Source organism: Halichoerus grypus, chromosome 1, assembly GCF_964656455.1.
Source record: "Halichoerus grypus chromosome 1, mHalGry1.hap1.1, whole genome shotgun sequence".
Taxonomy (NCBI): Eukaryota; Metazoa; Chordata; class Mammalia; order Carnivora; family Phocidae; genus Halichoerus; species Halichoerus grypus.
The window spans coordinates 152954889-152977400 of record NC_135712.1 but is presented as its reverse complement, the minus strand read 5'-3'; the positions used below and the strand labels follow the sequence as shown (position 1 = coordinate 152977400).

The 22512-nt window shown below is 39.1% G+C and overlaps 1 protein-coding gene across 4 annotated transcripts in view; it reads right to left on the bottom strand.

The window, feature by feature from the left end:
* The window catches only part of FBXL2 (F-box and leucine rich repeat protein 2), a 149520-nt gene extending 134757 nt beyond the window's left edge, over positions 1–14763 (bottom strand). For 2 of the 4 annotated variants that reach the window (XM_036085786.2, XM_036085785.2), the window contains exon 1: positions 14658–14740. Coding sequence is in view for 1 of the 4 variants with exons in the window: in XM_036085785.2 (XP_035941678.1) it covers positions 14658–14660 (3 nt within the window). In the remaining 3 variants the exon portion in view is untranslated. Of the gene's footprint in view, positions 1–14657 lie in introns of all 4 variants that reach the window. The other 2 variants (XR_013448496.1, XM_078074083.1) reach the window with 2 other exon arrangements.
* Positions 14764–22512: the final 7749 nt, after the last annotated feature.

Here is a 22512-nt window from a genome sequence, read left to right as displayed (position 1 = left end):
TACCCTTTTATATATTATTTTTCTTTTCTACCTCCTTTATAAAAAACTTTGGTTTTCAGCAATTTGACTATGACTTGCCTAAGTTTAGACTTCTTTGTATTTATCTTGCTTGGGTTTGGTGTCCAGTCTACTGTTAAGCCCATCAAATGAATACTTACCTTCTGATATATTTTTCATTTCTAGCATTCCAAACTGGTTCTTTTTATAGTTTTCCATCTTCCTGCTAATATTTTCTGTTCACCATGTTCAACATCTGGACCATCAGTGACTTTGTTTCTCATTACTTCTGACATTTTCTTATTTCTTTGCATATCTCATAATTTGTTATTTTATGTCAGATATTGTGTATAAAAAACAGTAATTTACAAAGTTCAATGAAACGAAGAGTTGTTTCTTTGAAAAGATAAATAATGCATCTATGTTCATCAGGGATATTGGCTTATAATTTTCTTGTGGCATCCTTGTCTGGTTTTGGTATCAGGCTTTGCAAAATGAGTTTAAAAATATTCTCTTTTCTATTTTTTGGCAGAACTTGAAAAGGACTGATATTAATTATTTAATATTTGATAGAATTCACCTATGAAGCCATCTAGTCCTGGACTTATGTTTGTTGGGAGGTATTTTAGTCATGCTCATCAGGAAAAAAAGAGGGGATACAAATAAAATCAGAAATGAAAGATGTCACAACTGATACCACAGAAATACAAAGAAATATAAGACACTACTATTAAAAACTATACGCCAGCGGTGCTTGAGTGGCTCAGTTGTTAAGCGTCTGCCTTCGGCTCAGGTCAAGATCCCAGGGTTCTGGGACTGAGCCCTGCATCAGGCTCCCTGCTTGGCAGGGAGTCTGCTTCTCCCTCTCCCTCTTCCCCTGCAAGTGTTCCCTCTCTCACTGTGTCTCTGTCAAGTAAATAAAATCTTTAAAAAAACACCATATGCCAATAAGTTGGACAACCTAAAAGAAATGGATAAATTCATAGAAATATACAACCTACCAAGACTGAATCATGAAAATACAGGAAATCTGAACAGATGATTACTAGTAAGGAGATTAAACCAGTAATCGAATACCTCCCAACAAACACTGATGCCAGGCTTGATCCCAGGACCCTGGGATCATGACCTGAGCCAAAGGCAGATGCTTAACCAACTAAGCCACCCAGATGCCCCATAAAATAAATAAATAAATCTTAAAAAAAAAAAAAAAAAGTCAGCAGGACTTAACTCTGGGAGAGCCAGAGGGCTATGGGAAACCAAGTCTGTGCTCTTAAAGGGCCTGCATGCTGTTTCACTCATTCCAAGATCCAGTAGAGAAACAGCACTTTGAAAGGCACCTGGGTTATACATGAAGGAGATTCACAGACTAATTTTAGGACCTGATCTGCAAGAGCTTTCTATGGGAAAGGAAGTGCTGGTGGGTGTCATTTCTCTTGCCTTCTTTCAGTTTAGCTGGCCTGATACTTGTGTGAATCAGTTCTGACTCTCCATCTACCTTCCTAGTACCACCTGCCCCACCCCGGAGTTCCCCTGTGGATCCACCTTAGCAGATGCCCCTCCAAAGCAGTTCTCACCCCACCACATACAGCAGGCAGCCCTGGCCAGGATCATCACTCCTCCAGAGTAACTCCCACCTTGTGGAGAGGGAGGAGCTAGCCTTACCCATCAGCACAACCACAGTAGCTACAGCCAGGCCTCTCAGCCAGCCCACTGGGGGCAAGCCCTGTCCACTGTGCACCTGTAGCAGTCACAGCCAGTCATTGTAGCCAGCTGGGCAGAAGGCCACCCTGTCTACCAGCATGCCTATAGCAGCTGTAGCTCAGCCACATCAAAAGGGCACATGCAGTCCACACAGACAACACTCCCTGGAGTGCCTGGTTCTGGTAACCAGGAGAGACTGTGCTACTGGGCACCACAGGATGCCTTCTACATAAGGCCACCACTTTCAACACCAGGAGACATAGCTGACCCTACCTAATACATAGAAACAAACACTGAGTCAGACAAAATGAGACAGAGGAATATGTTCCAAATAAAAGAACAAGACAAAACCCCAGAAAAAATGCTAAGCGAATGAAGATAAGAAATATACCTGATAAAGAATTCAAGGTAATGGGGCACCTGGGTGGCTCAGTTGGTTGGGCGACTGCCTTCAGCTTGGGTCATGATCCTGGAGTCCCTGGATCGAGTCCCACATCAGGCTCCCTGCTCGGCGGGGAGTCTGCTTCTCCCTCTGACCCTCCCCCCTCTCATGTGCTCTCTCTCATTCTCTCTCTCTCAAATAAATAAATAAAATCTTAAAAAAAAAAAGAATTCAAGGTAATGGTCATAAAGACACTCACTGATTTGAGGGAAGAGCTGATGAACTCAGTGAGAACTTCAACAAAGAGAAAACATAAAAAGAACCAGTCAGAACTGAAGAACACAGTAATTGAAATGAAAAATACAAGCAAATTAGAGGATACAGAAGAAAAGATCAGCAATCTAAAAAGCAGGGTAGTGGAAAGCAACCAAGCTGAACAGCAAAAAGAAAAAAGAATTTTAAAAATTAAGGATAGTTTAAGAGACCTCTGGGATTAACACTGAGCATACTAACACTCACATTGTAGAGCTCCCAGAAGGAGAAGACAGAAAGGACAAAAAACTTATTTGAAGAAATAACAGCTGAAAACTTTCCTAACCTGGGGAAGGAAAAAGGTACCCAGGCCAAGGAAGCACAGAGAGCACCAAACAGAATGAACCCAACGTAGTCCACACTAAGACACATAATAATTAAAATGGCAAAAATTAAAGATAATCTTCAAAGCAGCAAAAGAAAAGTAAACAGTTAAGTACAAGGGAAATCCCATAAAGCTATGAGATGATTTTTCAGCAGAAACTTTGCAGGCCAGAAGGACTGGCATGAAATATTAAAAATACTGAAAGGAAAAAAGGCTAAAACCAAGATTATTCTACCCAGCAAGGTTATCATTCAGAATTGGGGAGAGATAAAGAATTTTCCAGAAAAACAAAAGTTAAAGTAATTCATCACCACTAACCTGGCCTTACAAGAAATGTTAAAGGGACTTTAAGTGGAAAAGAAAAGGCAGTAACTCGAGGGAAGGCAAGGAAAAAACTTCACTAATAAAAGCAAACTTACAGTTAAGGTAGTAGATTAATCACTTATAAAGCTAAAATGAAGATTAAAAGACAAAAGTAGTAAAATCAACTATACCTACAAAAATCAGCCAAGAGGGCGCCTGGGTGGCTCAGTTGGTTAAGCGACTGCCTTCGGCTCAGGTCATGATCCTGGAGTCCTGGGATCGAGTCCCACGTCGGGCTCCCTGCTCAGCAGGGAGTCTGCTTCTCTCTCTGACCCTCCCCCCTCTCATGCTCTCTCTCTCTATCTCATTCTCTCTCTCAAATAAATAAATAAAATCTTAAAAAAAAAAATCAGCCAAGAGATACACAAAATAAAAAGGTATACAGTATGGCATTATATACATAAAATGTGGAGGATTAATATTGTAGCACTCTTAGAATGTGTTCAAACTTAACCGACAGTTGACTTAACGGACTGCTATATATATAGGATGTTATATATGAACCTCATGGTAACCACAAACCAAAAACCTATGATAACACAAAAAATAAAGAAAAAGGAATCCAAGCATAATACTAAAGAAAGTTATCAAACAAGGGAAGAGAGGAAGAGAATGAACAGAGAACTACAAAAACAACCAGAAATTAACAAAATGGCGATAAGTACATACCTATCAATAATCACTTAAAATGTAAATGGACTAAATGCTCCATTCAAAAGATAGAAGACTGAACGGATTAAAAAAAAAAAAAAAGACACATTTATACGCTGCCTAAAAGAGACTCACTACAGATCCAAAGACATGTGCAGATTGAAAGTGAAGGGATGGAAAATAATATTCTGTGCAAGTGGAAGTGGAAAAAAAGATGGGGTAGCAATACTTATAGCAGACAAACCAGACTTTAAAACAGACTGTAATAAGAAACAAAAAAAAAAGGGTATTATTACACAGTGATAAAGGGATCAATCAAACAAGAGGATAAAGCAATTGTTAATAACTATGCACCCAACACAGGGGCACCTAAATATATAAAGCAAATATTAACAGACACAGAGAAATAGACAGTACTACAATAATAATAGGAAGCTTTAACATCTCAGTTGTATTAATGGATAGATCATCCAGACAAAAAATCAGTAAGAAAACAATGGCTTTGAATTAAACATTAGGCAGGATGGACTTAACCAATATTACAGAACATTCCATCAGAAACAGCAGAATACACCTTCTTTTCAAGTGCACATGGGATATTTTCCAGGTTGGATCACATGTTAAGCCACAAAACAAATCTTAATTGACTTAGGAAGACTGAAATCATATCAAGCATCCTTTCCAATCACAGTGGTATGAAACTAGGAAAAAAAAACTGGAAAAAAAACCCACAAATACTTGGAGGCTAAGCAACATGCTACTAAACAATCAATGGGTCAAAAAAGAAATCAAAGAGGAAATTAAAAAAAAAAATCTAAAGACAAATAAAAATGGAAATGCAATGGTTCAAAATCTTAGAGATGCAGCAAAAGCAGTTCTAAGAGGGAAGTTTATAGTGATATACGCCTGCCAGAAGAAACAAGAAAAATCTCCAAAAACAATCTAAACTTATACCTAAAAGGAATCAGAAAAAGAACACAGCCCAAAGTTAGAAGGAAGGAAATAATAAAGATCAGAACAGAAATAGATGAAAGAGACAAAAAAAATTGAAAAAAAAAAAATCAATGAAACTAAGAGCTGATTCCTTGAAAAGTTAAATTTGGTAAACCTTTAATCAGACACATCAATGAAAGAGAGAGAGAGGAATCAAATAACATCAAAAATGAAAGAAGAGAAGTTACAACCCATACCTCACAAGTACGAAGGATTATGAGAGACTACTACAAAAAAATTACATGTTGGGGCGCCTGGGTGGCTCAGTCGTTAAGCATCTGCCTTCGGCTCAGGTCATGATCCCAGGGTCCTGGGATCAAGCCCCACATCGGGTTCCCTGCTCAGCAGGAAGCCTGCTTCTGCCTCTCCCACTACCCCCTGCTTGCGTTCCTGCTCTCGCTGTCTCTCTCTGTCAAAAAAATAAATAAAATCTTTAAAAAAAAAAATTACATGTCAACAAGCTGGACAACCTAGAAAAAAAAATGAATAAATTTCCAGAAACATACAATTCTCCAAGACTAAATCAGGAAGAAATAAAAAATATGAACAGAATGATTACCAGTAATGAAACTTAATCAATAATCAAAAACTCCCAACAAACCCAAGTCCAAAACCAGATGGCTTCCCAGGTGAATTCTACCGAACATTTAAAGAAGAGTTAATACCTATCTTTCTCAAACTATTTCAAACAGCAGAAAAGGAAGGAATGTTTCTAATTCATTCTACAAGGCCAGTATTACACTGATACCCAAACCAAAAATACAACAACAAAAAAAGAAAATTACAGATCAATATCTCTGATGAACACAGATGCAATAATCCTCAACAAAATATTTGCAAACTGAATTAAAAAATACATCACAAGGATCATACACCACAATCAAGTATAATTTATTCCAGAGATGCAAGGATGGTTCAACATCTGCAAATCAATGTGAAATACCACATTAACAAAATAAAGCATAAAAATCATATGATCATCTCAATAGATGCAGGAAAAGTATGTGACAAAATTCAACATCAATTCATGATAAAAACTCTCAACAAAGTAAGTTTAGAGGGAACATAAAACATAACAAAGATCATATGTGATACACCTAGATCTAACATCTTAATAGTGAAAAGCTAAAAGCTTTTCCTCTAAGATCAGAAACAAGACGAGAATGTCTACTCTCACCACTTTTATTCAAAATAGTACTGGAAGTCCCACCACAGCACTCAGACAAGAAAAAGGAATAAAAGGCATCCAAAGTGGAAAGGAAGAAGTAAAACTGTCACTATCTATAGAGGACATTATACTATATATAGAAAACCCTAAACACTGTTAGAATAAATGAATTCAGTAAAGTTTCAATTCAGTGAAGGATATAAAATCAATACAAAAATCAGTTGCATTTCTATACATTAATAACAAACTAGCAAAAAGAGAAGAAAACAATCCCATTTACAACTACATCAAAATAATAAAATACTTAGAAATAAATTTACCAAGGAGGTTAAAGATCTGTATTCTGAAAACTGTAAGACAGTAATGAAAGAAATTGAAGATGACAAAAATAAATGGAAAAATATACCATGTTTCATGGACTGAAAGAATTACTATTCTTAAAATGTCCACATTACCCAAAGCAATCTACAGATTCAGTGCCATCCCTATCAAAATACCAACAGTACTTTTCATAAAGCTAGAACAAAAATCCTAAAATTAATGTGGAACCACAAAAGCCTCCAAAGAGCCAAAGTAATCTTGAGAAAGAAGAACAAAACTGTAGGCATTACAATCCCAGATTTCAAACTATACTACAAAGATAGAGTAAGCAAAACAGTATGGTATTGGCATAAAAACAGACACATGGATCAACAGGATAGACTAGAGAACCTAGAAATAAACTCATGCATATCTAATCAATTAATATATGACAAAGAAGCAGAAAATATACAATGGGGATAGGACAGTCTCTTCAAGAAGTAGTGTCAGTAAAACTGGACAGCCACATGCAAAAGAATGAAACTGGACCACTATCTTACACCAATCACAAAAACTAACTAAAACTGAATTAAAGACTTGAATGTAAGGCCTGAAACCACAACACTCCTACAAGAAAACATAAGCAGCAAGCTCCTTAAGGATAGCTTGGAGACAGTTTGTTGGGTTTGACACCAAAAACAAAGGCAACAAATGCAAAAATAAACAGTGGAATATCAAACTACCAAAAAAAAAAAAGCTGCTGCACACCAAAGGAAACCATCACTAAAATGAACATACTGTATAGGAGAAAATATTTGCAAATCATATATAAGTGGTTAATATCTAAAATATACAATAAACTCATACAACTCAACAGCAAAAAAAAAAAAAAAACTAATTTAAAAAATGGGCAGATCTAAACAAACATTTTTCCAAAGAAGACAGATGACCAACACGTACATGAAATGGTGATTAAAATCATTAATCTTCAGGGAAATGCAAATCAAAACCACTATGAGATCACCTCACACCTGTCAGAACAGCTATTATCAAAAAGACAAGGAGTAACAAGTGTTGGCAAGGATGTGGAGAAAAGGGAATCTTGCACACTATTGGTGGGAATGTAAATTGGTGCGGCCACTATAGAAAACAGTATGGAGATTCCTCAAAAGTTCAAAATAGAACCACCCTATGATCCAGATTCTACTTCTGGGTATTCATCTGAAGAAAAGGAAAACATAACTTGAAAAGATAGCTGCACCCCCATGTTCACTGCAGCATTATTTGCAATAGCCAAGATACGGAAAAACCTAAGTGACGACTGATGGATGAATGGATAAAGAAAATGTGGTATATATATAAAATACAAATATTTTTCAGCCATAAAAAGGAAATCTTGCCATTTGTAACAACATGGATCTAGAGGTATAAATCCTGTTATTTATGCTAACTGAAATAAGTCACATAGAGAAAAACAAATATCCTATGATCTCATATATATGTGAAATTAAAACATACACACACACACACACACACACACACACACCCCTGAGCTCATAGATACAGAGAACAGATTGTGGTTCCCAGCGCTGGGGAGTAGGAAAAGTGGGTGGAAAGGGTCAAAAGGTACAAACTTCCAGTTAGAAAATAAATAAGTCATGGGGATGTTAATTAAGTACAACATGGTGACTATAGTAATACTGTACTGCATATATTTGAGAGTTGCTAAGAAAGTAGATCTTAAAAGTTCTCTTCAGAAGAAAAAAAATTTTTTTCAAAGATTTTATTTGTCAGAGAGGGAGAAAGAGAGCACAAGCAGGGGGAACGGCAGGCAGAGGGAGAAGTAGGCTCCCTGCCGAGCAAGGAGCCCGATGTGGGGCTCGATCCCAGGACCCTGATCATGACCTGAGCTGAAGGCAGACGCTCAACCGACTGAGCCACCCAGGCATCCCAAGAAAAAAAATTGGGGGGTGCCTGGGTGGCTCAGTCGTTAAGCATGCGTCTGCCTTCAGCTCAGGTCATGATCCCAGGGTCCTGGGATCGAGCCCCACATCGGGCTCCGTGCTCTGAGAGGAGCCTGCTTCTCCTTCTCTCACTCCCCCTACTTGTGTTCCCTCTCTCGCTGTGTCTCTGTCAAATAAATAAATAAAATCTTTAAAAAAATTTTTTATAACTTGTATGGCAATGGATATTAACTATGCCTATTGTGGTAATCATTTCTCAATATATACAAATACTGAATCAAGTTGTATATCTGAAACTAACAATGTTATATGTCAATAATACTTGAATTTTTAAAAACCAGTAATATACCTCCACAAAGGGCAGCTCCTTCTTTAATTACGTTGCTTAGGGTAGGGATGGGGAGGTAAAGGGGACCGAATTCTTTTAATCTATGGTTGGGCTGGGTTAGAGATTTTTTTAAGCATTTATTAGATTCAGTTCAAGAATGGCTTAAAATCATTTTAGGGTGAGATAAGAACTTAACCTTCAGGAGAACTCAGGATCTGAGCAGTGGTGAAACTTCACAGATCTCTGAGCTGTACAACTTAGCTGCTTGCTTTCTGAACTCGAGAGATTTTTTCCCTATTTTGCATTCTTGCTGCCAGGTGGGGAGCTGTCTTTGTTCTCCAGTAAGCACCCTTCATCGTCTGTGCCTTAAAATCTGTCTGTCTCTCTCCCCTGTGCTCTGACTCCACCTTCTGAAAGGCTGTTGCCTTGTCCTCAGTGAAAACCTGGATAGCCAGAGGGATATTTGTCAGCTCTCCTGCCATGGCCCCAGCCTGTGGTAGCCCTACTTTATACCTGGCAAAAGCCTCTAGTGCCTCAGAGAGATTTGTATTAACTCTCCAGCCCTGCCTCCACCCACCTCAGACTCCACCCACCCTCAGGATCTAATTCTTAGCTCTCTTTCCCTGACCCCAGCCTCCAGCATACTATAACCTTAAACTCAGTGAAGGCCCATGGGAAAGGGGTGGCAGGTGGGTACAGCCTTACTCTGTGGCTGGGGCTCTTCAAAATTCCAAATTGTCACTCCAGCCCACACGCAGTTAATAAAAGTTTGGCGGGTTTCTCTTTACTGCGCTATAGCAGGTTCTTCCTCCTGCTGTCCCACCATGGATAGAAGTATCTATGGGTTTCCTTTTTTCCTGGGAAGGCTCATTATGTTCTGGATTTTATTTCATTTAGATTTCCTTGTGTCCTCAGCTCTCTGGTGGGTTTTTAGAGAACTACCATTTTCTAGCTTCTTCACCTTTCTCATTATTACGATGGAACCAACGTCTAACTTCTGCAACTTTCCACATCCTCACAGAAAGTGGGAGTCTTTCTTACCCTTTTTGATGACAGAAAACAGACTTGGAGCAGATAAATAACTTGCACAAGGTTTAGAACTTAAAAAAAAAAAAAAAAAAACTGTAATTTAAACTTATATTTCCTGACTCCAAGTCTAGGAGTTCTTTGTGTGCACAAAGGAATTCTTTGTACTGCACAACAGGTAGTAAAAAGGCGATCTGTACAAGTCATTTACCCCCTCAATATTTCTAGTTTGTAAACTGAAGGGACTGTGCTAGAGAAACTCGAAGTCTCCTTCAAATCTAAAACTTCAAGGTACAATGAAGTTTGTGTTTTTAAAATATATACCCTCACAGTTTCTGAAAGCCTAATTGTGTCTTTAGATTTTACATTTCTAATGAGCATCACAAATTTATCAAGTCCCAAACTGACCCCTGCTTTCTTTATCCATTCCCTGGTCTTCATCTCAGTAGATGACAACTCCTTCCTATCACTCAGGCTCCAATCATGGAAATCATCCTTGACTTTCTTTTCTATTCCACAATGAATCCATCAACTAATCCTATGGATTACTGCAATAATGTCCCATCTAATGTCCTCTGTTTTTGTCCTTTCTCCCCTCACTCATACCCCAAATGTATTTTCCACAGGACAGAATGGTACATTCTTCTTCACCTGCCAATTGCTTCCCCTTCTCACAAAGGGAAAGGCAAAAGTCCTTCAAATGGCTTATAAACCCTATGTGATTTGGCCTAACTACTTTCATCTTACCTCCTACCATGCACCCCTGTCTTATGACACTCCAGCCACACTGATTTCCTTGCAGTTCCTCCAACACACTAGGCATGATCTTGCCTCAAGACTTTTGCATTTGGGTCCTCTCCTGAAATGGCCTTTCTCCAGGCATGCCCATGAAATAGCCTCTGCTCAAACGTCATCTTATCAGAGAGGCCTTCCCTTCCATTCTATATAAAAAGCAACTTCTTCCTCCTCTCATCCACTCTCCCATCCTGCCCTAAAATTTCCTTTCTCACTCAGCTTTTTCTCCAAAGCACTTTCATGACCTTATCTGTATGTTTATTATGCCTTCCTGCCACCACAACGTAAGCTCCATGAGCGTAGAGCCTCGCCTGTGTCATTGTTGGATACCCACTGCCTACAAGAGTGACTAGCACACAGTACACACAGTAAACCTTTGTTGGATAGAAAACCACAGAACAGAAAATTTAATGGAAAGACAATTGTAGGGGCAGCACTGAGAACTCAAAAAGCTGGGTTTGAACCTCGATTCTGACTCCACAAAAACTTTCCCAACAACTGCCCTGTTCCGCTTTCTGTCTGGTCTGTCCTCTGTTTTTGTCCTCATAGCCACCCCAGTGCTGGAGGTGGTTAGTAGTAGACCCTACACAGGATAGAGGTGAAACACAAAATGCGGCAGGGAAGGCAGAGGTGAAAGTGTAGTCCAACCCATGGCTGGCCATATTTGAGCTTTGGCTGTCTGCACTATTAAGGGGGTAGGAGGGGGGAGCCAAGTAAATCCTGCAGGATGTCATTAAACAACATCATGATAGAGCGTTTGTCATAAAATAAAAAAGAGCTTGCTGGCTCAGCTGATAAAACACTGAAACTCTTTTTTTTTTTTTTTTTTAAGATTTTATTTATTTATTTGAGAGAGAGAGAGAGCACAAGAGGGGGGAGCAGGAGAGGGAGAAGCAGACTCCCTGCTGAGCAGGGAGCCTGATGCGGGACTCGATCCCGGGACTCCAGGATCATGACCTGAGCCGAAGGCAATTGCTTAACCAACTGAGCCACCCAGGCGCCCCAAGACACTGAAACTCTTAATCTTGGAGAAGTACATTCATGCCAGGCACTGGGAACAATCTTTAGTTGGGAAAGACGCCATGGTATAATGGCTAAGAGGCCAGACTTTAGAGTCAGACTGGTTGAGTTCAAATCCAGGCTCTGCCACTCACTATGAGGCCTTGGACAAATTACCTCATCAATATGGGCCTGCTAAATGGGTATAATAATGTCAATCTTAGAGGTATGTGGAACGGTTAAATGAGATAAATGTGAAGTGATCAGCCTAAAACCAGACAGTGGGGAAGGGCTCTATGAAAAAGTTATTGTTACAGTTCTAAAAATTATGCTCCATCCCCATTCCAGTGCAGACCAAAAGGAGACCAATATTGTTAATAGAAGGAAAATATATTCTTTTTATGATCTATTAACATAGATCTCATTATATAAACATATTAGCTCTCTTAACCATACCATGTGATAGCAAATAGACCAAAACTGTCTGTAAATCTTGTTATATTTTATTGTAGTTTTCCCCCCACCTTGTGCTTCCCAACACCTCTGACAAGTCCTAACCACAGATAAACACAGAAAGAGAAGTGCCAAAAGAGGGGAAAGTCCAAGTGAATGAATCAAAATGGGAAAACAGTAATGATACAATGTTATATTTCTGAGAAAAAAAAAAATCTGCCTTACAAGCTAAAGTATTAGGCAAGAGCAAAAACATGACAAAAAGTATCCCAATGTATATTTTGATCCATATGAATCAAATTGCTGTCTTTTTGAAACAATTTTCAAATATACAACTAAAATGTATGTTAAAATTACTATTAGGAAAAATCTCAGAAAATAGAATTTTATTTTTTAAAATATATTCATCCTCCAAGTCTAAATGGCTTTATGTAAAACACTGGTCTTTGTGATTCACAAAAAGCATGTGTCAATTCCTGAATGCAAAGTGAAATGACAGGAGAAACTTTCAATGCTATTACAACCATGAGTATGAGCCCCAATCCAACAGTCTGTCTTCATTAATTCCTCTTCATTTCATCTTTGTAAAAAAGGGGAGGGAAAAGTAAGAGGAGAGAAGGCTAGGCATGCCTACCCTGTTCTGTAGTATCTAGCTCAGTGCCAGGAATAATAAAATACAAGTATTCCTAAGTGCTCAAAAATATTAAAATCCAAATAGGAAAACAAATTTCGTAACATATACCTGGCATATATATTGGGGGAACATATACTGATGCACTATATATTACAGTATAATCCAGTGTTTGCATAAGCAGGTTCTGAGACAATCTGCCTGGTTTTGAAATCTCGCTTAATTTATCAGCTCGGTGACCTGGGCAAGTTACTCTATCCCCCTTCTGTGCCTCAATTTGCTCACCTCTAAAATGGGGAAATGGTATCTTCTTCATAGGGTTGTTGTGATGGTTAAATAAGACATATAAGGTGCTTGGAAAAATATCTCACTCAGAATGTACATAATAAATGCCAGCTGTCATTATAGAATAGAAACAAGTGGCTTAATTGAAGAAATTTTCATTGAGAGATAGTGAAGCATTGTTCCAAATTGATGTGCAAAGTAATTCATATCAACTGCTAAAGTTGTATGTTTAGATTCAAGCATTTAATGAACGATAATGTTAACAATCTTGAATACAGTTTGGGGGATTACACAGGCAGCTTCCTCATTCCCCCTCCTATACATACCAACCATTCCCTACTTTCGTTGGAGCCTAGGCATCAGCTCATCATCAAATTAAATCCCTTCCATGAATGAAATTCTTAATGTTTAAAAATAGACAAAAAGCAAAAAAATTTCTAAGTTTAACAAAGCAACCACCAGTACACAAGTATAATAGAATGCTTTTAAAGTAAATAAAACTCTAACATGCACAATAGTGAATCAAGGTGGACTATGGGTCAGGATGGAAGGAGAGAAGAAAAGGAAAATGGGAAACAGGAGGAACATGAGACTTCAGAGAGCTGTGAATTCCTGAATATTCTCCCTTTCTCTTTGCTATAATTGTAAGAGCTTTTCCCACATATAACATAGAAAAGTCATTGCAATATTTACAACACTCAGATTTTTGTAAAATTCATTTTCTGAAACTTTTGCAGGGTTCCATTAATTTGTCACTTAAAAGCAATTCAGAATTAAAGAAACATACACAAAATAAAGCCTGCATTTCTATTACTTGTGGGTAATGTTTTTTCCCCCTACTATCAAAAGGCCACACATCTGGGCCACCAATGATAGATACAGACCAGCCACCTTCTCTTCCTACCATGCCTCTCCCTAGTTATCAAAAAAAAAAAAAAAAAAAGAGAGTCTGCCAGGGTTCCAAATGGTAGGTTTTCTCTCCATGCCAACTGGCACTTGGGAAGCCCCCTGCCTTCTCAGCTTATTAGCACTTCCACTGTAGATAAAGAGCAAATCTACACTAGTGATGGTTAAAAAAAACTGTTTCTTAAAACCAGGCATTTTCTTATTACCCACCCCAAACCCCTCTCAAATATTCTATATCAAAGGTGTGTCCCCAGCAGAGTCCAGCTCCTCTCTTCTTTTACTCCCTTTGGAGGCCTCCGGAGATATCACACCTTTGGTCAGCAATTCCTTGAATCCTGTCTAGTCAAGCCAACACCTCTGCTGAGTCTTCAAGTCAGGTTTTAAAAAACGAGCTTAATGGGGGCCAGGTGGTATGCCCACTCACTCTCAAGTTTATTGAATAAAAGTAGCGATTTAAGACGTTTACAATGTACTAATTACTAATTAAATCCCTTAAGGGGCTGCGCACAGGAAAAAACCTCCAGCTTAATGCCCCCATTTAAAGGAGGAGGGAAAATCCAAAATTACATATTTAAATTTCCCCACACGCTAAAAATCCTGTCAATGATGAATTTTAAAGAAATACGTATCATGTATCATATTATTTATATATAATTGCGTAGACACAAGACACGTAGCACACAGACTGCAATATACTGTTAATATGAATATGATACACATATCCCTTTAAAAAAAAAAACCACACCCTCTCTGGGTGGCTTCCCAGGCTCGCTGGGATCAAAAAGCGTCACGCTGTCCGGCGGCCCACCGGGTGGGGGTCCCAGCGGAGGCCCAGACCTTCAACGCAGAGAACGCTGCGTCGCGGGCGCCCCGGGCAGGCGGGCGCTCCGGGCCCCCCGGGGCTCCTCTTCCCCCGGGCCCGCCCAGTCCTGCCCTGCCCCGCAGCCCCGAAGGCCGCAGCCTGGCCTCTCCGCGACCCCGGCGCCGCCCGCCGGAACCGAGCAGTGGCCGCGCGGGGGCTCAGCCCGGGCGGGGAAGGGCAGGGTGGCACAACCGGCTCGGGCCCCAGACTCACCATGGCCGAAGAGCCGCGAGCGCGCCCACAGCCCGGAGTCACAAGGCGCCGGCAACGCCCGTTGTCCTGGTGACGCCAGCTGGGCGCCCCGCCCCGTTCCCAAGGTGGGCTCGGAGGCGGCCATTGGCGGCTTTCTAGCACGTGATGTGCAGGGCGGTGCCGTTTGGACCTCCCCCTGCGCCCCCACTCCGACCCGTGCATCTGCTCTTGGGCGGGGCCTCTTCGCCTTTCACACTTTGCATCTGGACCATCATCACCCTGATCACCTTGACATCCCTCACCTGACATATAACCCAGCCACAGGCTGCCCAGCTGGAAGAGACCTTTGTGGATTTACTTTATTTAAGAAAGAGATTACACAGGTAATACAGGATTATTGAAGACATTTTAAACTAATGATAGCAAGAATTAAAACCACACTAAATCCCAGCACAGGTAACCACAGCTTATATTCAAGTTTATCTGATTCCAGTGAAATATATATTATAATATATTGTATTCTTAAAAATTGAAGCAAACCATATGCACTTTTATAACCTACTTGTTTCAATTAAAAATTATCTTTGCATGCCAATTCATGGAATAGCATTGTGCGTGTATACTCTAATTTATTAAATTGATTCGCAATTTGTTGCATGTGTTTAATATGGTTGAAGGGAACTTTAGATATCCTCAAATCCAGCGCATTAAATCTATGGAGACATGTTCAACAGCCAATCTGACATCTCCCTTTGAATGTCTAACAGGTATTTGAAACTTAATAAAGCCCAAATAAGACTTTTGTTGTTGTTGTTGTTGTTTATGTTCAGTTGGCCAGCATATAGTACATCATAAGTTTTTGTTGTAGTGTTCAACGATTCATTAGTTGCATATAACACCCCAGTGCTCATCCCAACACGTGCCCTCCTTAATACCCATCACTTGGTTACCCCATCCCCCCACCCCCGCTTCTGTAACCCTCAGTTTGTTTCTCGGAGTCCAGAGTCTCTCATGGTTTGTCTCCCTCTCTGATTTCTTCCCATTCAGTTTTCCCTCCCTTCCCCTGTGGGCCTCTGCTCTATTCCTTATGTTCAACATATGAGTGAAATCATATGATAATTCTTTCTCTGCTTGACTTATTTCACCTAGTATAATCCCCTCCAGTTCCATCCATGTCGATGTAAATGGTAGGTATCCATCCTTTCTGATGGCTCAGTAATATTCCATTGTATATATGAACCACATCTTCTTTATCCACTCATCTGTTGAAGTGTATCTCAGCTCCTTGATTCAAATGTCGTGCTCACTCACCAGTCTTCCTCATCCCAGCAAAAGTTCCCATTTTCTCCTTGGTTGTTCAGGACAAAAACTTAGGAATCATCCTTGATTCTCTCCTTTACTCATACCACATGTTCTGGACTCTATCTTTAAATAAACCCTGAGTCTATCCATTTGTCGCCATCTCTGCCTCACAGTCACCATCATCTCTTGCCTAAGTTAGTCTCCATGCCACCTGTCTTCTCTCCTACAGTCTACACAACAGCAGCATCTCAGTGGCTTCTCATGGCACTTGGAAAAAGATCCAAACTCTCCGTCCGGCGGCCCACCGGGTGGGGGTCCCAGATCTCCGTGATGGAGATCTTGCCTCCTGCACTAACTTCATCTTCTCCCCTCTTCCCTCATCCAATCCACACTAGCCATGCTTTATTTCCTGAGGTTCCTCAAACATGTTGAACACTTTCCTACTTAAGAGCCTCAGCAACAACTGTTTCCTTTTTTTAAGAATATTCTTCCTCTAGAACTTCACACTGCCCATTTCTTTGCTTGAAACAGGTCACTTATCTCCCCAAATGTCATCTTCACTGAAGCCTTCACTGACCAGTCAATTTGAAATATCTCACCCCCGTTACTCTTTCTCACCACAGTCTTTATAACCTCTCTTATAACTGTCCTGTTTTCAAATACCTAATGCCCCTTGAAATTATCTTTTACAATTTTTGGTATATTAATTACATCCTGTCTCTTCACCCTGGAATGCAAGATATCTATCTTGTTCCCTCTCTGTGTTCCTATTGTTTAGAACAGTTCCTGCTTATAGTAGATATTCAATATTGAGGCTTGATTGAATGAACGAACATACATTCTCAGACTGGATGGTCAGTTTGAAGATACAAATAAGAATATGACTGTCAAAGTAGGGAGTGTGATAGAAGAAGAAAAACTGTAATTATAAGTTTTATCTATTCTAATATGAAATATACATATAAGTAGTAAAATATAAATGTACAGTTTTTAAAAAGTGAACACCTATGTAAACACCACCTAGTTCAAGAAATAGAACATTGCCAAAAGCTCTGAAGAGATCATGTGTCCTTTCCCAATATTAACTCCCCCCTTCTCCAATGACCACTATCTTAATATTTATAAAAAAACACTTTCTTGCTCTTCTTTATATAGTTTTTATAGCTCATTAATTTTCATTTCTATTAAGTATTCTATTGAATATATATACAAGAATATATACATTCCACTGTTGGGCATTTGGGTTGTTTGAATCATTTCCTGTTTAGGACTATTATAAAACAATGCAGTTGTGAGCATTTTCCCTGTGCATGTGAGTACTCATTTCTCTAGATGAGGGTTTCTTGGCAATTTTGATATTTAGGGACAGATAATCTTTTGTTGTAGATGGTGGGGGAACAGGGTGAGAGGGAACTATCCTATGTATTGTAGGATGTTTAGCAGCATCCATGGCTTTTACCCACCACATGCTAGTGGCATGGCCTCAGTTGTGAAAACCAAAAATGTCTCCAGGCATTTCCATATGTTACTGGAGAAGCAAAATTTACCCCAGTTGAGAATCACTGATCTAGGGTAAATAACAAGCAATAGAATTCCTGGTTTGTATATCTTTAGATTTACCACATAGTGCCAAACTGTTTTCCAAAGTACTTGCAAGACAAGTGACATGGGATTAGTAGAGAGCTCCAGGAATGGTTTCCTTGCAAGAACTGGTCTTCCCAGCAAGAATTCTGCTAGCAGGGGTGCCTGGGTGGCTCAGTCGGTTAGGTGTCTGCCTTTGGCTCAGGTCATGATCCCAGGGTCCTGGAACTGAGCCCCACATAAGGTTCCCTGCTCAGTGGGGAGTCTGCTTCTCCCTCTCCCTCTGCCCCTACCCCTTGCTCTCTCTCTTGCTCTCTTTCTCTCTCACAAATAAGTAAATAAAATCTTTAAAAAGAAAGAATTCTGCTAGCAAAAACAGATACAATCAACTTTTTTGGAATTTTGGAACCTAATCAAATGCCTGTGTCAAACAGCAAATGCTTAATGAGGAAAAAAGCAACTGAATTTTGGTAAGAGACATTGTGTGGTTTTTGCTTACCTGCCTAGCATCCTTTATTCCCCAGATCAACAGCAGCCTTGTGGACAGCCCATTCCTGGTACAATGTATTGGTGCCGGGGAAAGTAATATGGACCTTATTCTTAAAAATTGTGGTCATGCATTTGACCTGTCTAAGGGACCAGTACAGAGACTGATCTATATTTTGCCTGCCTCAGGTTAGACTGGCTTTCTGAGTGGCATCTGATGGAAGCAGTAAAGCTATATGGTACCCATTGCTGCCTGGGGCAAGGAATGAAGGATGAGGCAAATAGCAGACAGGCCCAAAAGCCTGGATATAAGTAAGCTGAGGAGGAAGATTCTTAGGGGACCAAGAGCAGTGCAGGACTGGGGGATCTGGAATGCAATGTGCATTCCCCGGCGGGCAGACACATACTCAGAAAAGACCTGAGAGGACCCTAGATTTACATCTCTGGCTGATCTTTGGACTCCACTAAAGTAGGAGGTGAAAGCTAAGGCAGAGTTGTAGTTAGCTTGGCTTAGCATTTAAGGAGTACCCTAGCCCAGAGCCAATATGCAAAGACCAAGGGAGGGAGGTTTGTTTTTTTTTTCTTTTTGTCTCCAGGCATTTAAGGAAATATATTCTGTTTCCTAGCTCACTGCTGAGATAACAGAACAGAAGCTTCAGTGAGCATACAGGACAAGGATTACAATCTTTGCAAAACTAGTTTGGAAATGGACAACTGCAACCTTCAACAATCAACACCAGAAAGCCCTGTGGAAAGGGAGGAATTCTACAGAGATGGTGAGTATATTTGTTATTTAGGACTAGGGGTACAGAGATGATATCTAAGGGGTATGAGGTTTCTTTTTGGGGTGATGAAAATGTTCTAAAACTGTTGCACACATCTGTGATTATACTAAAAACATTGACTTGTACAGTTTAAATTAGTGAAATGCATGGTATGTGAATTATATATCAATAAAGATTTTTTTTAAAAACTCTGTTGTTGGCTCATACACATTCTTAACTCTAATATATTCTTGGTAATTTATCTTTGTATCAATATGAAATATCTCTCTTGGTCCTGAACTTTTCTCTTTGAATCCCCTTTATTTTTTCCCCTGCTTTATTGATGTATAATTGACAATTAAACATAATATATATTTAAGATGTACAACTTTCTGATTTGGTACATGTATACACTGTGAAGTAACCATCACAATCAAGTAAATTAACATATCTATCATCTCACATAGTTACATTTTCTTTTCTGTGTGTGTGTGTGTGTGTATGGTGAGAACACTTAAGATCTTCCCTCTTGGCAAATTTTAAGTATACAATATGTTACTGTTAACTATAATCACATTGTTGTACATTAGATCTCCAGAACTTATTCATCTTGCATAACTGAAACTTTGTATGCCTTGACCAACATCTCTCCATTTCCTTCTACCCCCAACCCCTGATAACTACCATTCTACTTTCTGCCTCTATGTATTTGACTATTTGTAGATTCCACAAATAAGTGAGATCATACAGTATTTGTTTTTCTGCATCTGGTTTCTTTTGATTAGCATAATGCCCTCCAGGTTCATCTATGTTGTCATAAATGGCAGGATTTCTTTCTTTTTATTTTTTACTTTTTAAGATTATTTACTTAGAGAGAGAGAGAGAGCACGTACGAGTGCATGCATGAATGAGGGGTGGGGCAGAGGGAGAGAATCCCAAGCAGACTCCATGCTGAGCCCAACATGGGGCTCAATTTCATGACCTGAGATCAGGACCTGAGCCAAAATTGAGAGTTTGATGGCTCAGCCAACTAAGTCACCCAGGCACCCCGAGGATTTCCTTCTTTTTAAAGACCAAATAATGTTCCATTGTGCAAAATATATAGATTTCCCTAGCCTAAAAGTTTATATGAATGTATTTATATATAATTGGGCTTTTGTGACTGGCTTCCTTAATTTGGCATAACATTTTCAAGATTCATCCAAGTTGTAGCATGTATCAGTATTTCATTTCTTTTTATGGCCAAATAACATTTCACTGGATGAATATACCATTTTGTGCTTATCCATTTCTCCACCAACAGACATTTTAGTTGTTTCCATCTTTTGGCTATTGTGAGTAATGCTGCTATGAACATTCATGTACACATTTTTGCAGGGACAAATGTTTTCATTAGCCGTAGGTATATGCCCAGGAGTAAAAATGCTGGATCATATGAATCAAACTCTGTGTTTAAGCATTTGGGGAACTGTCAGTACATTTTGCAAAGTGGCTCCCCCATTTTACATTCCTACTAGTGGTGTATGAGGATGGTAATTTCCACACAGCCATGTCAGCACGTGTTATTATGTGACTTTTTGATCCCAGCCATCCCAGTGGGTGTGAAGTGGTATTTCACTGTGGCTGTAATTTACACTTTCCTGATGATTAATGATGTCGAGTATCTTTCCGAAAGGTTACTGACCATTTTTATATCTTCCTTGGAGAAATGTCTATTTACATCCTTTGCTCATTTCTAATCAGGATAGCTGTCCTTTTTTCTTTCACTGTGTGTGCTTTTGGTGTCATACTTTAAGAATCTTTTGCCAAATCCAAGGTCATGAAGATTTATCCATATGTTTTCTCCTAAGAGCTTTTAGCTTTTATATTTATAATTGACCTATGTTAATTTTTGTACATAATGTGAGGGAAGGGTCCAACTTCATTCTTTTGCAGGCTGATATCCAGTTATCCCAGCACCATTTCTTGAAAAGATGGTTATTTTCCCCATTGAATGATCTTGGCACCCCATTGAAAATCAACAGACCACAGATGTATAGGTTTATTTCTGGACTCTCGATTTTATTCCATTAACAACATAGCCTTAAATTACATAACATAAAAATTGACAAATGTGACTGAGATGCACATTTTTTCAAACACATAAACTGTTTCCTTAATCAGGGAGAGCTACAAAGTCTACATACTATGAACCATGAGGGGCATTAGTCATACAAATTAGGGTATAATTGGTACCCCCAGAGTTGTGCAACATGATATCCCTGCCCAAAATTAATCTTAGTAGGACATCAGGATGTTGCTTGAAATTCTTTAAAAAAAACCCTACTGACTCTATTCACTGACCATGGCACAATAAAACTAGACAAATGACAAAACATAATCATAAATTTAAAAGCTAAAAGGCAAATTTGAATCAATCATGGTTGAAAGATGAAATAAAAATTGAAATAAAAATATTTAGAACTAAAAATGAAGTAACACAAATACTTGTGGGAATCAGCAGAGGAAAAATTATTATTAAATCATTAAATAAAAAACAAAACAACTGAAACAAAGCAGAATAAACTAGAAAACGTACACAAACCTAAAGTATGTTGAAGAAAAAACTAGTTAAAATGAAGGCAGTTTAAGACAATGAAAAGATAAAGATAAGTCACACATTGGGAGAATATACTGCAAAACATGTATCTGATGAAGAACTTGTATCCAAAATATATAAAGAACTCTTAAAATTCAACAATAAGAAAACAGCCCAATTAAAAAAATGTGCAAAAGATCTGAACAGACACTTCACCAAAGAAGATATACAGATGGCAAATAAGCATATGAAAAGATGCTGAACATCATATGTCATACAGGAATTGCAAATTAACAGTGAAATACCACTATATACCTATTAGAATGGTTAAATGCGAATAGAGCTGTAGAGCAACAGGAACCATTGGGAATGTAAAATGATAAAGCCACTTTGAAGACAGGTTAGCAGTTTCTTATAAAACTAAGCATACTCTTACCATATGACCCAGCAGTTCTACTCTTTGGTATTTACTAAAATGAGTCAAAAACTTATATCTACACAAAAAGCTGCATATGAAGCTTATAGCACTTTTATTCATAATTGTCCAAACTTGGAAGCAACCAAGATACACTTCAGTAGGTGTATGGATAAACTGTGCTACATCATTCAATGGAATATTATTAGCATAAAAAGAAATGAACTATCACCACCAAGAAGAGACATGGAAGAATCTTTAATGTATATTGATAAGTGAAAGAAACCAATCAGAATAGCTTACATACTGTAGGACTCCCAAGTATATGACATTCTGGAAAAGGCAAAAGTATAAAGACAGTTAAAAGATCAGGGGCGCCTGGGTAGCTCAGTCAGTTAAGCGTCTGCTTTCGGCTCAGGGCATGATCCTGTGGTCCTGGGATCGAGCCCTGCATCGGGCTCCCTGCTCAGCAAGCAGCCTGCTTCTCCCTCTCTGGCTCTCCCTGCCTGTACACACACTCTCTCTCTCTCTCTCTCTGTCAAATAAATAAATAAAATCTTAAAAAAAAAAGAGTTAAAAGGTCAGTGATTGCCAGGAGTCTGGGGGAGCAGAGGTGATTTTTAGTGCAGTGAAACTATTCTGTATGGTACTGTAATGGTAGACACATGAAATACATTTGTCAATCCCTTAGAACTATACAACACAAAAGTGAAGTCTTTATTATGCTAAGTGAAATAAGTCAGACAGAGA